Genomic DNA, 22,332 nt, shown 5'->3' with positions numbered 1-22,332 from the left:
ACGTGAAACAGATTTGGCTAGTTTTTACTAATCAAAACTAGGGAGGATATAACAGTAGTACTACAAAACATGCCTCTCATTCTAACATCTATTATGCACATATAATTTTACTTCACTTTCAGTAACTATAAATGAAATTAAATTTATTAGTCCAAAGAAAAAAAGCACAATTTTGGGCATCTAATCGGTCCCTGCCCTCTAGTGTTGAGAAAGCAGAAACAAATTCCCAGTGATATTTTTTTTTTTAAAGACCCAACTACAAAGTTTCAGCAAGAACAAAGTTTTGTTTAATTAAATTTCAACCCATTTCCTTAAATTTGTAATGGATGTTTACTTCAGCTTTACTAAAAGACATTGTTATCTCCCACATGTACTCTACTATAGGGATGCCACTTCTACTTCAAATACTAAACTCTAACAACTATGGTTTTTCATTAATTAGCATATAGAGAAAAATCAAATTCTTTGAAATTATTTAAAATTCTTTCATTTTTAGGATCTTTGCCCTTTATTAGGAAAACAGAATCTTTAAAATCGCTGAAAATAATTGGCATGTTACTTTCATTAGCTAAAAGCATATGAAAAAACAGCTCTTTTACCAGCTGATGCTTAGTCAACATTAGATATTTGATAATCTTATTATAAAACCATAGATTTTTCCAAGTAAAAAAGAAATTATAAATGCGATGTATGTAAGATAACTACAACTAGCTTTTGTCATGTAAACTTTCATATAAAAAAAAAACCCAGGAAACTGTAAAAACAAAAAACAATTTTTTACCTTGACAGCATTTTCTGAACCTTCCTCTTTAAAATCTTCATATTTCATTACTTCAGCCATAATGAATCCCTTTTCAAAATCAGTGTGAATCTTTCCTGCTGCCTGAGGAGCCTTCGTCCCTTTCTGTCAAAAGAAAGACCAGAGAAAATTAACTGCATTTAAGACTTGATTTCAAGAGTAAAATTTCTCTTCTCAGATATGTGAGCATTCCACTAGAACTTAGTCTCATACCAGTTAAAATGTCAGGCATATAATTGGTAATTTTGCAACAGTAGGGCATATAGATAACTGATATTTTAGAACCAATAAATCAGTTGGTACTAAAGAAATGCAGCTTTGTTTTTTCCTAATGGCTATCCACAGTACTATTGATTTTAGATGTGGAGATCCTTTCTGTTGTAGGTTTCATTTCGATTTTCCGTTCTTCACCATTTAAAAAAAAGAAGAAATAAAGATTTTTAAGTAATTTTCAAGCTGAATTATCAAAGGCTTTAAAGAAGTTAAAAATAAATATCCTCTGGATTTCTACTAGTTTATAAAATATATAAAAATCAATAAATGTAATATAACATTCTAGATATGTCAAGCTCATAGAATCTTCCAAATACTCTATTATTTGAAAGTCTAAGAAAAAAGTAATAGATTTTAAATAATATATTTAATGAGTACAGTCTACATATATAGAACCATTGTTAAAGAAAATTCTAAATTTTGTAGAAAAAGAAGAATGCCTTCTAATTGTCCCATGTGTTAAATTACAAGAACATACATTCAAGGCACATACAACCATGGAAAGAAATTTGAGAAATAATGGTGACCTAAAGGCTGCTTAATAAAGCATGTTAAAGTGGTAAGGAGTCTGACACTGTAAAGCACAGTTTTTACAATAAAAGATGTATTAGGTTAATATGGCTACTCACTGATGCTTACCTGACTAAATATCTTAGCACATTAAATCAAAGATACTTACAATCAGTCTTAAGATAAACCACCTTTCATATTTTTGAGCAAAGAGCAAAGCTTATCTTTAATTGAACATACTTAAGTTTGAAAGTTATGTGGTATTAAAAAAATAAACAAACTCTGGCAATGTGCTTACCAACATAAATTTGCTTTGACACTATTTGGGGAATCTATATAAAAGGACCTTGGTTAGAAGTCAATCACACATTTTTTAAAAGGGGAGATGAGATAAAGGAAAAGCGAAGCTCATATTCAAACAAAACATTTAACATGTCGAATTGCCTACATGTTTCTATCCATATTAAATCAAAATAAAATGTAACTGAATAAATTATAGTAGTTGTTGAAAACAGGAATGATTTGAATTAAATAAAAGCAATGCTGAAATTCACCATGTAGCAGGAAAATAAATGCAAGAAGTAGAATAAAAGACTGAATAACATATTCACCATCTCAAAAAGTTCCAGTATTATTTTTATATTCTTTAATGTACCATTTAGAACTACGTACATTTCAAAATATTTTTCAGTACTAACCACTATATTACAATATATTTACATTTAAAAGCAAACCATTACGGTTCAGCTCTTATTGTCCTCTGGGAATAAATTAGTCATTCTCTATGGTTGTAATCAGTATACATCAACATTTAAAACACATATCAAATTTTTCAAGTAACTGGATAGACCATACGAAATTACAAAAATAAACTCTAATTCTATGAATTCAAATCAAGAGAGGCATGAATTATTACACACTGACTTTAGGTTGTTGAGCCCAACTGTGTATCTATGAAGAGTATAATGATGTTATATTGCTTTTATTGCTGAAAATGTAATCCGAGCAAAGCAAAGGAGGAAAGAACCACCCGCAACCCAAACAAACTTAGCGAATACAAAATGAAAAGCAACATCAATTTCACTGCAGACAAACCCAGTCACACAGATTAAGCAAGCACAATACTGGTACGTCTTATCTCTGACCACAGGAGGAGGGTAGACAGATTCTACAGGATGAAGAAATTCAGACTATGTAATAGGCAGAATCAATTGTTACCTGCCTCAATCAATGCAGCTCCACTTTCACTGTTCAGCAGCTCACAAATAATTAAAGTTATCCTGGACAAAAACCTCATCTGTAATGACTAGCTAACCGCCACCATGACAAACTTCAAAGTCAGTGATATCAATCTGAATTCAATAGTGTGGAACTGGATATAGCTGATGAATAAGTATGAATCTTACCCTGATGGTCCATGCACGTACTTCATCTGGGCCTGCAGTGAAAAAGTATTCTAGTTGGAGTGCTGCATAGCCAGCCTTAATGATCTTTGGCAAAGCACTGAAATAAAATGAAACAAATTCATTCAACATACACACACACATACACGAATACACATACAGTATATGTTGAACATGGTCATGTATTATCTTTTTTTAAGTTAAAGCAGAAAAGTTTCTGCACATTTGAAAACCGCCACATCTTCTTCAAAATATAGTTAAATACATTTGGAAAGAATATTATTGTTTTTGAACCTCTTTAACAAATTACTTTAAATGGTACCATCCTAAAGATACCACTTTGAACTATTTACTTTACATATTAAAAAAACACTTTAGTTATATCTATCATGTGGTTATTTTGGCCCAATGTAAATTATTTTGAGGACATCAGGTCACGAAAGCAAAATCATTTGACTGAAATTCAATGTTTAAACAATTTATTACTGTTATTCAGAAAAATTATGGCAACTAATTCAAGCCCCTTCTCCCCACACCTCTTTTCTCCTCCCCCCAGCATCCCCCCACCCCAGGCCTGAACATGACGAAAGAGTTTTGGTGATCATTCCTTCTCAAAAATATACATAACTAATACCTATGTTATAATTAAAACACTGTACAGAGATGACAGATGACAGTTAAAAACTTAATTTAAAATAAATCTTTTCACTCTGTCTCATGGTAAAGAAAGGAGAAGATTCCCTCTTTATAATGGTAATTACTCTGTCATTTATTATTCTATCAGCGCAAGCAATTAAATTACTGCAAGGAAATAGTTGATAATAAAGTGTAGGGAAAATGAATGCTAATTAACCTTTGTGTCATGTTCTCTTCCAGATACTTCTGTTTCTCCTCAGCGCTCATTTCTTGCAACTTGAGTTCCAAGGCCCCACTAAAAGGAATGACCAAGGCACCTGGGTCATGCTTGTCTACCCACTCTTTAATTTTTATCAACCTGTAGACAAAAAAGGGCACAACATTATCTTGTAGTGCATGCATGACTGTACCACATTCATTATTATCAAGTAGCACATACATATTCATAAGAATTGCACGGTTTTATGATGCCATCTTTTTGTGTATAGCTTTCCAAGGTCAAGGCATTAACAGGCAGCAATTGCTTCAGGTGTACTCCATTAATATTTTACTGCTACCTATTTTATTTTAGCATAAATTCTGCAAGAAATATTAGAAAAATATTTTTAAAACTTTCTTCTGTTAATGCTAAATTTGTACCCCACAAACTACCCCAGAATGTCACTTTTCACATAACCTTTAAAAAATAAAGAAAAACTTATGGCTGTTTAAAGGGATATGAAGATCACCACTGGGGGATACAAAGGTAAAATTCTATTTGTTTAGGAGAAGCACTTAAAAATGCCTTCAGATAATTCTGGAGGTAGCACGACAGTGTTCATATTACAACTCTACCCATAGAGCATGTGCATTTCTTTTATTCAAAACAATAAAAAACAGAATTAGCATTGTTTCTATAGGTGTTTTTCGTGGGAAAGATTATCATGATCAGAAATCTACATTTACAAAAAAAAAGGAATCTACATTTATCAATTATCAAATCATCCTTATTAACTCCAATTCTAAAGATGTTTAATTAGCACAACTATGTGTAAAGTTATTTGGATATGCAAAGCCAACAACATTTTAAGAAACAGACAATGAATTCTTTACCTAGAAAGGACTAGAAGTTTTATATTTTAATGTGAAATATTTTTAGAATCAATATTGAGAGCCTAAGTGAGAGGAGGAAATAAAAAGTACAATGGTAACATATTCTTAGAGAATGGCTTCTAGGACATAGTCTTTTGGCTCAGGTATAGATTTGAATATTGTACTGTAGGTGCCACAAATTTTAAATACTGAAAACACCCCAAAACATATACTTTAATGAGTACCACTGTCGTGCTGCTAACCCCACTAATTTAGGAGATTTAAACCAAGGTTTAACAGCCATTATGGTAAAGTGCTTTGAAACTGTGGTCTGCAATCCTTTAAATAATCAATGTAAATGTCACTTCATGAAAAAAAAAAATGAACAAAACCACAAGTTCATCAACACTCATTTGTCAAAGAAAATAGCAGGGGATCAGAGCTATTATGAGATTAAGTGCATGGCCCACTGAGTAGGGTTTTAGATGGGACAAAGAATATAAAAGTTCATTCAACAGTTTTCACATATTTGTTACGTAAGGATGACTTTGTGTCATTTACTCATATAAATATACCACCATAGGTTTTTCGATATCCATTATGATTTTTTTTCTTGTCATGCCCTAATAATAGATTAACACCTAAGATTCACCTTGGGATACACTGAACGGCTTTTCAAAAGGTTAAGCCAAAAAACTGTTCTTGGTTTTTGTATGGGACAGTTAAAGATAAAACAAAATAAATGTTTAAGTCAGTACCTCTTGGGCTACAAAATTATTGTGGAAACATAGATCAACTGGGCAATTTATCCCGAAGTGGCAAAAATATTTACATCAATGCTTTATCTATGTATATGTGTTTACATATATATTTTTTCTAAATCTGTATCAAATATATAATTTTGATAAATCATGTACTAAGGAGTCAAAGAAAAGAAAACAAAATGAAACCTATGTAAAAGGGTAATTTGTAAAATCTTATACAAATTTTGTTTGGTAAATATGGCCAACACAACTAATAAACTAAGAACTGTTGCAAAACAATAAGATATGAAATAATTACTTTGGCTAAAACATCAATTCAGAATAATAATAGTCCTACACTGTCATTTTAACATTCTTTTCTATTGAGTCCTTGGAGGGATTATTTGCATTCCTCAGGTATTCTATTGTACAATTCAGATGAATAAAGACTTACAAATCATTCCTCTACCGCCAGTGTGAGACTTTGATCCAGTGAATACACCATTGTACCTTAACTATAATTGGCAAAAAAACCTGACAGTGTAGAGCATCACAAGCTTAATAACAAAGGAGAATATCTCAAAGTGTTGACAGATGATCTTCATAATGCAGAAGCAGAGCTGGTACATTTTAGCAATAAATGAGCACTGAGGTCTAAAGGTCTCCAAAGTGACTGACATCAGACCTGCTATAGCCTCCCTAAAAGAATACAGTCTAGTAGCACTCTCCGTAAAGTGACTTGGGTTCTTTGCCTACAAGCTTTACTTTTGTGACTTTCACTGTCATACACACAAAAAAGGAAAGATAAAAAGTGGGTCTTTGACTATATGTTTTACTTCTGTGACTTTTACTGTCAAACAAAATTAAAAAAAAGATATATTGAGAAATTTCCTAACATAGTCTTTAATTGCATATACAAATAAGCATGTGTTTATACTCAAGCAAAGATGATTAAAAAAAAAGGCAGATAAATACTATTTTAAGAGCACATGACGAGTGGTACATCATGTATCTGATAAATGAGCTAGCTAGAATAGGGTGTTAGTAAGGCCAAAGTGACTCATTGGTTTGAACTTCAAAGAGGCTAGTTAGTTGTAACAGAAGGGAAAAAAAGTCTGTTCTAGGTCTCTATTCCTAACTTCAGTCACTGACTGGTAGGATGAATTTTAAAGGTTGACTTAAATACATCAAAACTACTAGAAAAAAATTTCAAAGGTCATGCCTAATGGTGGCTGGATAGTATCACCACATATAAAGGTCAGAAATATCAAGGTAAAATAAAAGTAATTATATTTCTGACCTTCCCCAAAACTATTTGCCAAAGTAAGCTAAATTAGAAAATGAAAAACGAGAAAAACAGTAGGAAACCAAACCTGCTAAAAACACCAGGGCCTTTATTTTTATTTATTCTCTGAATTAATCTAAATGAAATAATGTTCTGTCACTGCTTATATATGACATCAGGTAAGTCGTTTCACATTTCTGAATCTCAGTTTTTTCAAGGGAATTATAATCACATTTATGATTCTACGTTATCCTTTTCCAACAAGGAACTGCTTTTTATTTTCTCTACACCTTATGATTAACAGTTGGGGAAGGTTGTGTTTTGAGAGCATGAGTCACTGACAAGGAGGTGTGAAGGACTGTTGTTGGCTTTATTCCTAGTTCCCTTTGGTAATCTCTATGAGCTAAGGGGAGGAAGGTGTAGCACTGGCAACCATTTTGGACATCTGTCAATTAAGAACTTCAAGATTAAATGACTCATTCATTCATCCATTCATCCATTCATTCAAATACTTAGGGGCAAAGCACTCACTATATTAGGCACTGGGAGAAAGACAAAGACAAAGACAAACCCCAGCTTCACATTTTTTAACAGAGGGGATATGACAAATATATAAATATGCAAAAATTATACACGAACTATGAAACAATTATAATGCAAAATATGAAATGATACAAAATACAAAGTGGCATACATGGTCCAAGAAAAGAGAATTTCTCATTAAGAAGTGATGAATATTAATGACATTTCTCAAAGAGCATGATTCAGAAAATATACAATGTCTTTTCCTCCTACTTCTACTTTTTCCTTCATTATAGTTTTAATATACTACTCCCCCTTTACTATACTCGCCCCCGAAGATGAGCTGGTCACATGGCCTCCAACACATTAAGCGGCCTCTGTAGTGAACTTTTGGTATGCTATGGACCAAAATTTCATAGGACAGAAAGGCATCAATGTGTTGTTATCTGCATTGCTGGAGACAACTACTAAATCGATGTAATCTGAGATTGATTTCAGAATTTGAGTATCCCCTCTTAATGCCTCACGGCAGAAGTCTTTCCTACTTACAAATTTGCTGTCATCACAGTATAGAAGTATAGAAATGGGGGTGTTTAGAGTTCACATAATTGAATCCACTCATTTTACAGAGGAACAAACAGGCCCAGAAAAGTCACTTGTTCAATGTCATGCAACAAGACAGCAGCAGAACTGGGAGCAAAACACACAGGTCCCCTCATCTAAAGGGAAGCAGAAAGCTACAAAGGAAAGAGTATTAGATTTGGAGTCTGAGAACTTGAGTTCCAGTTCCAGATTTACCACTTACTTTATGTGTGACCACATGACCTTTCTGAACCTCATTTCTTCAACTGTAAAGTGAAGGAATTAGAATCAATGACCCCCAAAGTTTTCTTGTAGCTCTCAGTCTATGATTCTTCCGTTGTAACACATCTGCCTTTCTCATCAGTTGACTCTACATCTTTAATGCTACCATTACCCAATTTCACACAACTAGAATTGAAAATGTAATTATGCTAAGAGTACTGAGTAATGTTTCATTTAATGTGAAATTATAATATAAATAGCAACAACAATGCGTTAAAATTATTTGAAAAAAAATTCTGAACATAGTTTCTCATATTCAGTGTTGTGTTTATATATCCTATATTAACATATCTGTGAACATAAAATATCCCTCTACCAGAATGTAAGCTTCTTGAAGGAAGAAACTGTCTCACTTGCACTTGTATACCCATCACCTAGCATACTATCTGGCATATAATGAGTACTTAATAAATGCTTGAAGATGGACTGGTGCTATTTCCTTCCTTCTCTTCTCCTTAATAGTAAATTATTTTTAAATTCTGTCTTTATTGATCATTTAAAAAAAATCACTGCAAGTCTATTTTCCAAACACTTTTTAATAATAATAACCCAACACTAAAATTCCAGTTCTTAAGATTCTACTTATTCTGTGGTGCTCTGACTATAAGGAAATTTCCAAATCCACCACTAATTATGTGTTGCAATTTCGGTTAAAACATTTAAAATAAGGGTTCCTTATAACACAGACACACATGATGATGATGATAGTTAGCATTTACATAGCACCTACTACATACCAAGCTAAGTGTTTTACAAATATCTCATTTGATACCCAAAACAACCCTGGGAAGTATATATTATTATTATATCCATTTTAGAGCTGAGGAAACTGAGGTTAAGTGAGTTGTCCAAGGTCACACAGCTAGTATCTGTCTGAGACAGGCAGCTAGGAGGAAAAGGGTACTGGGCGTGGAGTCGGGGAGACCTGAATTCAAATTTAGCCACAGATATTTACTAGCTATGTGAGCCTGGGCAAGTCACTTCATTGCCTGAGTTTCCTTATCTGTAAAATGGGGGTAATAATAGCACCTATTTCCTAGGGTTGTTATGAGGATCAAATGAGATAATATTTGTAAAGTACTTAGTCTAGTGCCTGGGACATAGTAGGTGCTACACAAATGTTAGCTATTATTTGTAAGCAAACATAAGAAAATACATGCACAACATCCAATATTGTGCAATGTACACACACTATGTAATAATTGTTTTTTGAAAATGATAATGATTAATGTTTCTTCCCAAAACCAAAAGGTAAAAAATAATATTTCACCCTTACTAAAATGGCTTGAGAGTAAGATTCTGGGGAAGACTCATAAATGGCTAGATACACCTAAAGAACACAATTATGATTCATAAAAGAATACGTATATGACAATCTTAGTTAAATACAGACATTTATGAAGAAATTAACCAAACATGTTAGTTCTCAAAGGATGAAATTACAATTTAGATTTAAGATCAACTGGTTTTTAATACTGAATTTATAGGTTGGAGAAAAGGCCATACTAAGGCTTATTGGCGAGGGTATAGTGGGCCTCACTCAATATTCTCTACTTCTTATTTCATTTTAGAAGCTGAAAAAATAATCAGAAATGTCAAGACAATTTTAGAAGCATTTTACTCAAGATCACCACATACCAAATTTCTCCTACAGAAAACGACTTTTAAAAAGACAAAGATTTTATCATTGTGTCTAAATAAATTTGGGATGAGGGGGTGTTAACAGCAAAGCAAGTGAAAAATGAATGTGTAATGAGAGTAGTGGGAAAATTATGTTCCTAGTCATTGATGTGGTAGGAGACATAATCTAGTAAACACAGTGCCAATATACAACAGACAAAAAAATTAGACCAGATTTCTCCAAAGTCAGACCATATTCCTTTTCTCGTGGCTTCTTAAAAATACAAAAAAAGAAAAAAAAAACTTTGAAAATGCCAAATGTGACCAATGCATATTTTAAAAATTTTCATCCCAACATCTTAATTTCCCTCAAATGTCAAATAATTTCTGTTATTTATAGAATGCAATGAGAGGCAACAAGGCAGCACAATGTGTAGAGAACTGCACCTGGATTCAGGGAGAACTGAGCTCAAATCTAGCCTCAGATAGTTACTAGCTGTGTGTCCCTGGAAAAGTCACTTAACACTGTCTGTCTTAGTTTCCTTCTTTAAAAAAGTGGATAATAAGAGCACCTACCTCCCGGAGTTGTTGTGAAGATAAAACGAAATATTTTCTAAGTGCTTTTGCACAACTTAAAAGTGCTATATAAACATTATTATTCTACCTGTAGTGCATACTTCACAGGGTTATAATGGTCAAATAAGATAACATATGTCAAGTGCTTAGAAAATATTATAGTGCCATATAATTGTCTATTATTAGTGTTACAATGATGATGATGCTTAAATTCCTGAAGTTGTTACTGGCACAGCTATATACTTCTCTCATTCTACTTCAGTCTGCTTTATATTTACTCTTCAGGGCCTTAGGAAAGGAACTTCATGGTTACCACATATTGGATAGGCTTAGGGATTGAACCTGTGATTTCATTGGTATAGGAAGCTCCCAGGTGAGGAAATTTCCTTTGTGAATGAAGATTGGTACCTTCTCTACAACTTACAGTCTTAGACAGCTGTCTAGTACACTGAGAAGTCAAGTGACTTGCCGAGGTTTACATAATATGTGTTAGACTTGAACCTGGGTCTTGCTGGCTCCAATGCCATCTCTCTATCTGCTACACCAGGGGCTCTTTGGTGTGTTATGGACTTCTCAGGAAATCTGGTGAAACCTATAGATCCCTTCTCAGAATAATGTTTTTAAATATATAAAATAAGATGAAATTACAAAGGAAACCAATTATACTGAAATGCAGTTATCAAAATACTCAAAACACAAGTTCAAGGATAGCAGGTTTTAAAAACTCCTAGAAATGATGTCTGAGGTGCCTTTCATCTCTGACTCCATTTTTTACTATTTTGCCTCCTTAAGACTGCATGTTTCCTTTATGGATTAAGGCATGCTTCTATAACTGTCATGGTTCTTATGTGAATTTTTTTTTTAAACAGTGCCACCAAGGTTTAGCCTCCTTAAGATTGAGAGCAACTATTGCTATTTTTTCCATTTTTATGCTAATTTACTATTTCTTTGATGCAAACAATAATTGTTCTAGGAGCTCCTCCTGAAAATAATCTTTTCCATTCTAGACATAATGATAAATCTTAAATTAATTTTAATTTTTACCACAAAAGAACTTAAAGCTTTCAGAGTAGTACGTTTAAAAAGTATTGACATTTATTTAGCTAACATTCTAAATATGTAAAACTTGGAATACCATAATAAAGTTTGTACCATAACCCAGCTGCTTGAATTCTAGGATTCAAAAGAAAAAAAACAAAAAATTCTAGCAAGGTTTTGGAAATCTGGGCTAAATCAGGTAAAGTAGGTAAACTGCTCCATTGTACCCTCATAGATTAAATGGTGGGCCCCCACTGCCATAGATTTTAGCAGTTATTATTGGACCAAACACTTGTAGAGTTGAGGGGCAAGAAAGTAAACTCTGATGAATATAATTTTTTTGAAGGGTGATGTCTATACAAAGGACTAATTGCAGCCTTTCTTTCTTTTTTCCTACTCAAGTTATCTTGTATTTACTTACCTGTTTAACTATTGTGTATCTCCTGGTAGAATATAAATTCCCCAAAGGCAGAGATTAAGTCTTCATTTCTTTTTTGTATCTCCCGGCTCCTAACAGTGGCTTGTACATATTGGGAAGTTAATAAATGCTTATTGAATTGAACTGAATCAAAGAATTGGTAACTGGAAGGACCATATCCAAAGACTGAAGTGGCAGATACTATGAAAAGCAGGCAATATGTTCTGCTAGAAAGGCCAGGACTACCAAATTATAATACTACACAATATTCATATTCACAATACTGACTCACTACGACTAGGCCTTTCAAGATCTTTCAAGATCATTTGGGAAAAAACAAATTACACTACTATATGCAACTAATCTGTTTCAGATGAGCATGTGATAATTATACGGAAAACATTTTAAAATGCCCAGTAAAAAGTTCTTTAAGTAAGTAAAGTAAGCTAAGAAGTAAGTAAGCTAGAAGGAATTAAAAATAATTTCCACTCTCTTTACTTAACTGAAATCTAGGCTAGTGGTTCCCAAGTTATTGGTCAAGAACTGTTGGGTGATGTGGCATTGTTACAAGTCCAAGAATCTACATGGGCAAAAAAACCTGTCATTAAAACTTTAGATCTTTATTTAGCTCCATCAAAATACTCTACCATGACTTACTATATTAAACTAAATTAAACAAGCAATTTATAGTTTCTGTAAACAATGTTTATACATATATGAATTATTAGTTTTCATATGAATGTAGATGGAATTCATAAACACAAATTCATCTAAAAGAATTATTGAATTCACAGCAGTTTGTTCTCAACACTTTTTTTCACTCAATGGATATCAATAATACAAATAATATGTGTGGGTGTATAAGTATACTTTCTGAGAATTTTTTTGAAGTTTTAACAAAGGGGGGTTGCTTCACACTCAAAAAGGTCACCAATCTAGATTACTTCAACTGCTGCAAACTCTTTGCCTATCAAAACTTTGTCTTCACTTACCTCTTTCTGTCTCCAAGGAAGGAGTGATCATCTTCCTTGCAGAGAATAAACTCTCCATCTCCATCCTGTGTTGCATCCCCTCCTAGACTTTATTCTATCAGTCATCTTCTATCTCTCTTCTATTTCTCCCTCTGCAATGGCTTTTCTTCCACCACTTAACAAAAACATTCAGGTTTCCCTCACCTTAAAAACCTTTTGCTCAACTCTGCTTTCTCTCATACTATCAAACCATATTTTTCTTCCCCTTCACTGATAATTTTTGGGAAAAGCAATTAATCTTCTCTTTTGCTACTACCTCATCACCTACTCAATCTTCAAATCCTTGTCATAGGGCTTCAATTCTCACCATCTCAAAGTTTACCATTGTTTTATTCTTAGTTCTTGTTCTCCTTGACCACTCAGCAGCATATGATGATGCTGATTACTTAATCCTTTCCCTCATCCTTTGAATTCTATAATATTGCTCCCTACTGGTTATCCTAAGGAAGGAAAAATTAGTGATGACTTAGGGGTAGGGAGATGAGGAGGGGAGAGGGAAGCATCATGGAAGGAGTATCATGTGCTGGGTCATGAAGAACAGGTAGGTCAAATTTTAACAAGTAGAAATGGAATATACATATCCATAATCCATTGGAAAGCTCAGAGTAAGTTTGTGGAAGTCAATAATCTGAAAGCAGTAATTTGGAATGGATTATATAGTACATGATGAGGGATACTATGAGATAAAGCTATAAAGGTAGGCTGGAACTATTATAGAGGACTGTAAATGTCAAGCTAATGGGTCTGGATTTATTGAAAGGTTTGAGCAATAGAGTAATGTGATCACTTGTGTATTTGGAAAATTTATCCAGAGTTGATTTTTTAATCAACTGCCTTTAAAAAGCTTATGATCTAAAAGTAGATGTAAAAGACTCACAAAGAAAAAAACAGCTGATGACAAAAAAGATAATAATCAATCAATGGTTAACCAATATGCCAGGTACTATGGTAAGCACTGAAGATACAAAGATAAAAGTGAAATAGTCTCTGCACTAAAGGCAACTAGATGGTGCCACGGATAGATAGGGCACCAGGCCTGGAATCAGGAAGACCTGAGCTCCAATTCTGCCTTAGATAACTACTGGGGCAGCTAGGTGGCATTGTGGATAAAGCACCAGCCCCGAAGTCAGGAGAACCTGAGTTAAAATCCGGCCTCAGACACATAACACTTACCTATGTGACCCTGGGCGAATCACTTAACGCCAACTGCCTCACCAAAAAAAAAAAAAAAAAAAAAAAAAAAAAAAAAAAAAAAAAAAAAAAAGAATACCTACTAGCTATATGATCCCAGGCCAGCCACTTAAGCTCTGCCTGCCTCAGTTTCCTCATCTGCAAAATGGGGATAAGAAAAGCACCTACCTCCCCAGACTGTTGACAATCACATGAGGTAATATTTGAAAAGCACTTTGCAAACTTTAAAGTACTTATACAGTACTAAATGTTAGCTATTTTTTTATGTCAAATGGAGAAATACAACATGTACATATATAAACATATACAGAACACAATAAGAATACAAAGGAAGTTGGGGGAGGGTGTATACTTGAAATCAGAAATATAAGAAAAAGTACAGGAATCTTGGAAGAAGCAGAGTATTCTGAAAGGTAAATGGGAGTAAAGAACACATTTCAGGTATGAGGGGCAAACAGTATAAAGGTACAGAGATGGGCGATGACTTGTCATACAAATGAGGAATATATAGTTGTTAGGTATGGCTGAATCTTAAGAGTTTGTGGAGAGAGGAACGTATTAGAAGAATGAAAATGTAGCAAAGGGTCAGATGATCCAAAAGATTTAAGTGCCAGGCATGTCTATCTTAGAGGTAATACAGAGCTACTGCAGCAGTTCAGTGTTGTCAAGAGAGACAGAGACATGGTTAGACATGTCTTTGGAAGTCACTCTGACAAATGTGTGGAGGATGTTTTGGAGGTAAAGAGATCAAACAAGAGACTATTTCAATAGTCTGGGCAAGAAGTGATGGCTGCTTGAGTGGTGAGGAAGAGATACATGTGAGAGATGTGTAGAGAGAAATGATGTCTGGCAGCTGAGGAGATATGATAGGTTAGCAAAAGCAAAAAGTCAAGAAACACTTCAAGGTTGTGAACCTGAGTGACTAGAAGGATAGCGATGCTCTTCATAGGGAAGTTCGTATGAGAGTTGGCTTTTGGGGAAAAGATCTAGTTCAATATGCTCAGTAGGCAGTTGATAATACAAGACTCAGGAGACAGAATAGGTCTGGATATGTAGATTTGGCATCTGTTGGCATAGAGGTAGTAATTTAACCCTCCGCATGAGAACTGAAAAGGTAACCAATTGAAGCAACATAGGGAGTTAAATGCAAAGCTTGGGAATAGAGGAGTGGAAGGTACATCCATAGTTAGTGATTGAGTGTGATATAGATGATAAATGAATTAAGAAAGCTGTGAAAGAACAGCCAGGTAGGAGAACCAAGAGAGTAGTTTCATGAAAATCCTAAGGAGATACATACAGTGTCAAATGCTGCAAAGGTATCAAGTAGAATAAGAATTAAGAGGTCATTAGATTAGACAATTAAGAAGGTAGCAATTTCAGTTGATTGATGAGGCTGGAAGTTAGAATGCAGAGATTTTTAGAAAAATAGTCTGACTCCAGAATGAGCACCAATAAAAGCCAGTACTGGAAGCCAGCAGACCTTGGATCCAAATCGATAGCTCTCACTAACCAGCTGTGTGACCTTAAACCAATTCCTTCACTGATCTGGGCTTCAGTTTCTTCAGCTGTAAAATGAGAGCACACTAGAGCAAAAGTGTCAAACTTGAGGGCAAAATTCTGAAGCAGATTAAAAAGTAACTGTGAAACACTTAACAAAATAAATTAAAAATACAAAACAACACAGATAATGCTAATTTGCGGGGTTTTTTTAACTCAATATTACCCTCCCCTCCATCCATTTCTATTTGTTTGACATCATTGCACCAGATAATATTTTTTTTCCCACAGGAATGTTCTACAGAAGCTTATTTTTAAAGGGAGTTAGGATCTCAATATTTTTAAAAGGTACTGAATTTTTTTTTCAGAATTTAGTTCATGAATATATTTCCTTTCTTTTCTTGGACAATGGAGAACTGGAGAGAGGCTTCAGTTTACAGTAAAAATTGGTAGCATAGTTGTCAGTTTTTACCATATGTAAAAAAGTATTTAGGACCAGAATAGATGTCAACTTTTCAGATGGCCTCAGAATAAAATATAAACTTTTCTGCTGGACATTTTTAAACCCCTTCACACAATGTAGTTTTGGTCTACCTTTCCAGACTTTTAAGTACTGTTCCCCTTCATGCAATCTATGATCCAGACAAACCAGCTCATGTTGCTGTTCCTCACACATCGACCATTCTCTCTCGCCACTGTATAAACTGTCCCCACAACTGTACTATGTTGTTGCCTCTCTTCCAACTCTTAGAATCTCAAGCTTCCTTCGATGCTCAACTCAACTACTCCATCCTATAGATTTCTCTTCATTCTCCCAGCTCCCAGTGCTTCCTCAATCCCATACTAGCAAAATTTCCTTCTATTTATTTTGCATGCACTTTATATTTTCTAATACGTGCAAATGTTGTTTACCTGATGGAATGTACCTCCCTTAGAGCAAAGCCTTTCACTTTTGTCTTTGTATTCTTAGTGCCTAGCACAGTCCCTGGCAATAGCAGGTGAAGAAATGGCATTTGAAGAAAAGAAATAGCATTTGTTTACTGATTGGGAAGGAGAGATATCCACACAGTGTTAAGCACAAGTATTCAAGATAAATTTTTAAAACTTTCCATTTCAGTTATTTATTACAGTTGTAATATTATTCATTTCTTCTGTTTTATGGTAAATATATAACATTCCAGTTTCTCAGTGTAAAAGCTACACTTTTCTCATTCTTCAAGATACTTCTTTAGCCTATGACACTACTGATAACTCTTTCTTCCTGGATATTCTCTGCTTTGTAGGTTTTCGTGATAATCTCTCCTGATTATGTTCCTATCTGTCTGACCATTCCTTCTCAATCTCCTTGGCTAAATCTTCATCCTGGGCACACCCACTAACTACAAGTGTCCCTCAAAGTTCTGGCCTGCGACCTCTTCTTTTTTCCTCCATAGTATTTCACTTGGTAATCTCTTTGGTTCCCATGGGTTCAACTATCTCCTTTTGAGGACCTATCCCACATCAACAACTGCCTTTTGGATATCTCAAACTCATGTCAAATGTCAAGCTCAGTATTTCCAAAACAATTCCCTTTAAGTCTTCCCCTTTATCCCAATTTTCCTATTACTCTTAAGGATTCCACCATCCTCCCAATCACCCAGACTGGCAACATTGGTGTCATCCTTGATTCCTCACTGCACATATCTAATCTGCTGTCAGATCTTGTCACTTCTACTTTTACCTTATCCCTCCATTCTCTCTATTCACACAGCTACTACCCAAGTGAAGGCTTTTACCATCTTGTGTCTGGCCTAATGCAATAGCCTGCTAGTTGGTCTCCTTGCCTCAAATCTCTTCTCACTCCACTCCAACATCCATTCAGCTACCAAAAAGATTTTATTAAAACATAGGTCAGACATTGTCACTCCTCAGCTCAATAACTGCTGATGACTCCTTATTGCTCTAGGATCAAATATAAAATCCTTTCTAGTTATTTAAAGCTTTTAAAATATAGCCTCTTACTTTCTTTTTCAGTCTTCTTATGCTTTACTCCATGTACTCTATGATTTAGCTACATTGGCTACCAAACATTGTTCTCTGAACATGATACTCCATCTCCCAACTCCATGTCTTTTCAGTGGCTCTCCCCCACATTACCTGGGATATTCTTGCTCCTTAACTCTGCCTACTGGCTTCTTTCAAAGCTCACCTTAAATTCTGCCTTCTGCAGGCCTTTTCCATTCCCCCTAACTGGTAGTGCCTTCCCTCTGAGATTAACTTCGATCTACATGGTATATGGTATTTTTTGTATGGCACGTAGCTTTCCTATGCTGCCTCCTCCATAAGAATGTGAACTCTTCAAAGAAGTCAAGGAAGAGAAATAATGAAGTAAAATCTTATATATTAATAACTTCTGACTGGTCTGCAGCAGAAGATCAGGGGAAACTGGAATAAATTGAGACAGAATGGAAAATAACCATAATATAACCTAAGAGACTTAACTATACTATAACCTAACATTTCCAATAAAGTTCATCCCTAAATTAAAATACAAGGCTTTGCTAAGCTGTCCAGGTTTGAACCAATAGCCCAAGGTACTACCATTTCCTTTTTAAAAAACACTTTTAATTTTGACATAGTCACTCAAAAGAGAACAGACATCCTGTTATCTCTGTATCTCCTTCTCTCTCTGTGCATGTTTCTCTCACACACATGAATTCCCTTAAGAGTTAAGCAAAAACACCTTAAAAAGTAATGACCTCAATCAAGTAAAACAATGAAGACTTATGCCTAAAACCGCCTGTCACTTTTCACCATCTCATTCAATTTTTGTTAACTTTAGTCATTTGGCACAAATGTTGCCACTGAATTAACAGAGTTTGTTGACGTTTAGTGTTGTCTTCATTTACGTTATTGTAGTTAAGTATATTACTCTTCTGACTGTTTCCTTCACTTTCGATGTTCTACTTAAAGTATATAAAACTAAGAACAGGAACTTTTAAGAATGTCACTGAAAAGCAGGGATGCTTGTCTTCAAATAATTTCCTTTCAGCTCTAGATCTATGATTTATAATAGTGGGAATACTTTAAATTTTAAAAGCCCAGTAAAGAAATATTGCTGCTTCTCTAGAGGCTCTCCTTACATGTTTTTTTGGTCAATTTCTCATAGGCAGTATAAAGTCAACATATACAATCTGGTCCTAAACCCTGAATAGAGGAACATTTGGTGATCACACTTAGACTAAGGTTTAAAATTGAGATTTAGAATTCTTGGTGATTGCTTTGTGATGTTCCTAATAATTATAAGGCTTCTCAATCATCAGCAAAAATGTGAATAGGATTAAAACAAAATAAAAATACTTTTTCTATTTGGGATAATTATAAAAAGGCTGGTATGCACAACTTTCAAAACATTAGTATAAAGTGCAAGCATTTTAGATTTTTAGCAAAGTCGGGTGTGAAGAATACAGATGCTTAAGGGCAGCTAAATGGCACAGAGGATAGAGCACCGGCCCTGAAGTCAGAAGTACCTGAGTTCAAATCTAGCCTCAGACCAAACACTTGACACTTACTAGCTGTGTGACCCTGGGCAAGTCACTTAACCTCAACTGCCTTAAAAAAGGGGGGGGCAGCTAGGTGGTGCAGTGGATAGAGCACCAGCCCTGGATTCAGGAAGACCTGAGTTCAAGTCCGACCTCAAACATGTAACACTTACTAACCTGGCTGTGTGACCCTGGGCAAGTCACTTAACCCCATTGCCTAACCAAAAAAAAGAAAAAAAAAAGAATATAGATGGTTCTCTGTCTCAGGAAGGTAGACATGATATTTGTACTCAGGTTCCCAGTGTGAAAAATTAGGACACCACCTCGGATCTCTCAATGAGAGAGAAAGAAGAACAAGATGATAGCAGCTTCCCAACAAGTCACTGGGGCTAGAGAGCACTCAATAGCTTAATGGAAAGAGGCCATGTTGAACAACAGGCATAATCAAATGTTTTAAATCGTCTGATTATAAAACCCTCTTCTCAGTTTTGTCCCTGTCTGTCCTGACCTCTAGGATAATTTTCCATTTTATTTCACAACTTCAATATCACATTCACAGTCTTATTCACCACACATGTTGCTATTCTTCTTCATAACTTCATGACCCTTCTGATACCCTCATTTCAAAATTCCTTATTACTTCAACTTTAATCGTTGCCAACTCAATAATTGTCACCCGCCATCATGATTTTACATTAGATCTTACCAACGCTGGGAAATGCCAACTCAAAGATCATGAATTAAAGACCTCATTTCCCTGACCACAACGACTACAATCTCTTGTCCTTCCACCCATCCAAGTCCTATGATCCCACTAGAGCAAGCTTTGCCATCTATATTTTTCTCATTTATATCTGTCTACTGAAATCCTATCTTCCAAACACTAATTAAACTGCCACTTTTTTCACGAAGTCTTCTCTGATTCTCATGAGCCTCATATGATCTCTCTCACCTCCAAATGCTCACATTTTGTTGGCATCTCTTATGTATTTATCACATTCTATCATATCATATTCTCCATATCACATTTCCCCTACTAGACTATAAACACTTTGAGGTCTAGGCATGTGTCTTTAAAAAAAACTTTATCATTTTATTCTTAAGAATAACTTAAGAAATAAAACAAGCATTTTCATAACACAGTAGAATAGGGAAAAAAAAAGATGATTGTACACGAAACTGCAAATCTATTACATACAACTTGCTATTGCTTTTAAATATATAATAAAATTATCATGTAACTTTCGTTCCCCCCCTTGTTTTCTCCCCTGTAGGGATATGTCTTAATTATTTTGCCGCCAGCAGCATGAAATCAAGACAAAAGTTTCAGCTTCCTTGGAGGCAAGGAAGAAACTTTTCACCTAAATTAAGTAATCCACTTAAGGGAATAGTGAACATGAATGAACTTAGAGAGAGAATGTACACATAGTGGGGGCTACTCAAACTTGCAGATAAATACTAAACTATTTTTTGTCTGTTCTCAGAGTAATCAAACAAGCATTTACTGAGTATCTATTACAAGCACAGTACCAGAAAGGTATTGTTAGATAGGAAACTGGTCCTTGCCCATAAGGAACTTCTAATTTAGTTTTAAGAGAGAAAGGAGACAAGATATACACAAAAAATAATTAGCAAAAAAGAACATAGCATACATATCAGCATTCTTTGTTGATAAAAACAAGGCACTAAATTATGCAATACAGAAAATGGTACTGATGTCTGCATGTGTGTGTGTGTGCGTGTGTTTAGGAGAGAGTAAAGGGATTGGGATTTGGTGGGAAGATTCTGTTTTATAAATAGTTATGCAGGTTCAACTTAATTTGCCATTCCTATAAGTTGGCCACACTCCACAGCGACATTTGAAGTATGAGAAAGAAGAACAGGCAGTCAGGGCAATCAAAGTGCTTCCTGCTTGAACTAAAAAGTCTAGCAAATGTTTTGTTCAATATCATTCACTAAGTTCAACTTGACAACTTCAGAAAGTGGTATTGCATGTAGGTTTCATTTGATATAAAAGAATCACAGAATTTTAGCGTACAAAGGTTCCAGGAGGAAAATCAGGTGTTCTTAACCAATTTTTTTGTCATGGACCCCCTTTGGCAACCTGAGGAAGCCTATGGATCTCTCTTCAGAATAGTAATTTAAAATGCATAAAACACATAAGATTACAAAGAAAATCATTATACTGAAAAAGAGCTATCAAGACTACAAGTTCAAAGGTCCCAGGTTAAGAACTCTTGGTCTAACTTGATTCCCTCACCTTACAGATGAGGAAAAAAAGTCAATGGTTAAATGAGTTGCACAAGATCACAAAGCTGGCTGATGGCAGAACCATAACTAGAACCTACACATTCTACACATTTCCATTATTATCAGATATCTGAATATTAATTCATAATATGAACTTCTATGAATGGAATCATTTAAAATGAACTTGAAGGTCTCATTGTGAATATCTATTTTGTACATAGGAGTTTTCATATCAGGTTTTCTCAGAGGAGAGAGTATGCTGGACTTGAAGTTAGAAAAACCTAAATTCAAATCCAGCTTCAGATACTTCCTAGCTGTATGATCCCAGGCAAGTCATTTAATCTCTTTGCCTCATTTTTCTTATCTGTAAAATGGGAAAGATAACAGCACCTATCTCCCAGAGTTGTGAGGATCAAATGAGATAATATTTTATACTTCCATTTGATATGTAAATTACTGAGATTTTAGGTTAGAAAGTGGGTAAAATGGTATCACTGACCACAGTGATGGAGAAGTTATATAACAGTACAACCTGGAGAGGGAAGTTCCCTTCCACATGGTGACTTACCCCAGTGCAGTTTCAATATATTGCAGGTCAGCATGAGAAATTAAATAGGAATTTTGGGGGAGTTTTGTGGAAGCTCCAGATGAGACAAGGCCAGCAGGATGACACACAGAAAGTTCTTTTTCATACAGTATTTTTACTTAACATTGATCTATATATAGCCTATGAACAAATACTTAAATACAAATACAAAAGGGTGCTACTGTAAACACCACATAAAAGAAAAAGAAAAAAATTCAGACTACTTCTCTCATACAAAAGGAGGGCCAAAAATTTTTACCTGGATTTTTCAGATTGGGGGAGTGCTGAGCCTCTAACCCCTGTGATGTGAAAAGGATAACTGTAGTACTTTGTACACACAGAATTCTGTGCCGTCCTCAATGAAAATGAACACTAAGCTGTGATGAAAAGATTTCACAAACAAGTTTAATAAAGTAGTGAAGATACATGGTGTCCCCAAAGTCTTAGTGTAGTTTTAATTGTATAGTATTAGCTATTTATTAATAAATTAATCTCTTA

At 34.7% G+C, this 22,332-nt stretch overlaps 1 protein-coding gene across 1 annotated transcript in view; it reads right to left on the bottom strand.

Moving 5' to 3' along the window:
* The window catches only part of OLA1 (Obg like ATPase 1), a 256,707-nt gene that overhangs the window by 3,207 nt on the left and 231,168 nt on the right, over positions 1 to 22,332 (bottom strand). Inside the window, exons 8-10 of the mRNA XM_027865668.1 lie at positions 3,839 to 3,979; positions 2,989 to 3,085; positions 782 to 904 (exon numbers count right to left, since the gene is read on the bottom strand). Of these exons, the coding sequence (XP_027721469.1) occupies positions 782 to 904; positions 2,989 to 3,085; positions 3,839 to 3,979 (361 nt within the window). The remainder of the gene's footprint in view (positions 1 to 781; positions 905 to 2,988; positions 3,086 to 3,838; positions 3,980 to 22,332) is intronic.

This window comes from Vombatus ursinus, unplaced genomic scaffold (genome assembly GCF_900497805.2).
Source record: "Vombatus ursinus unplaced genomic scaffold, bare-nosed wombat genome assembly UNPS02014779.1, whole genome shotgun sequence".
Taxonomy (NCBI): Eukaryota; Metazoa; Chordata; class Mammalia; order Diprotodontia; family Vombatidae; genus Vombatus; species Vombatus ursinus.
The sequence above is the reverse complement of the archived record's forward strand: the minus strand, read 5'-3'. Positions and strand labels throughout refer to the sequence as shown.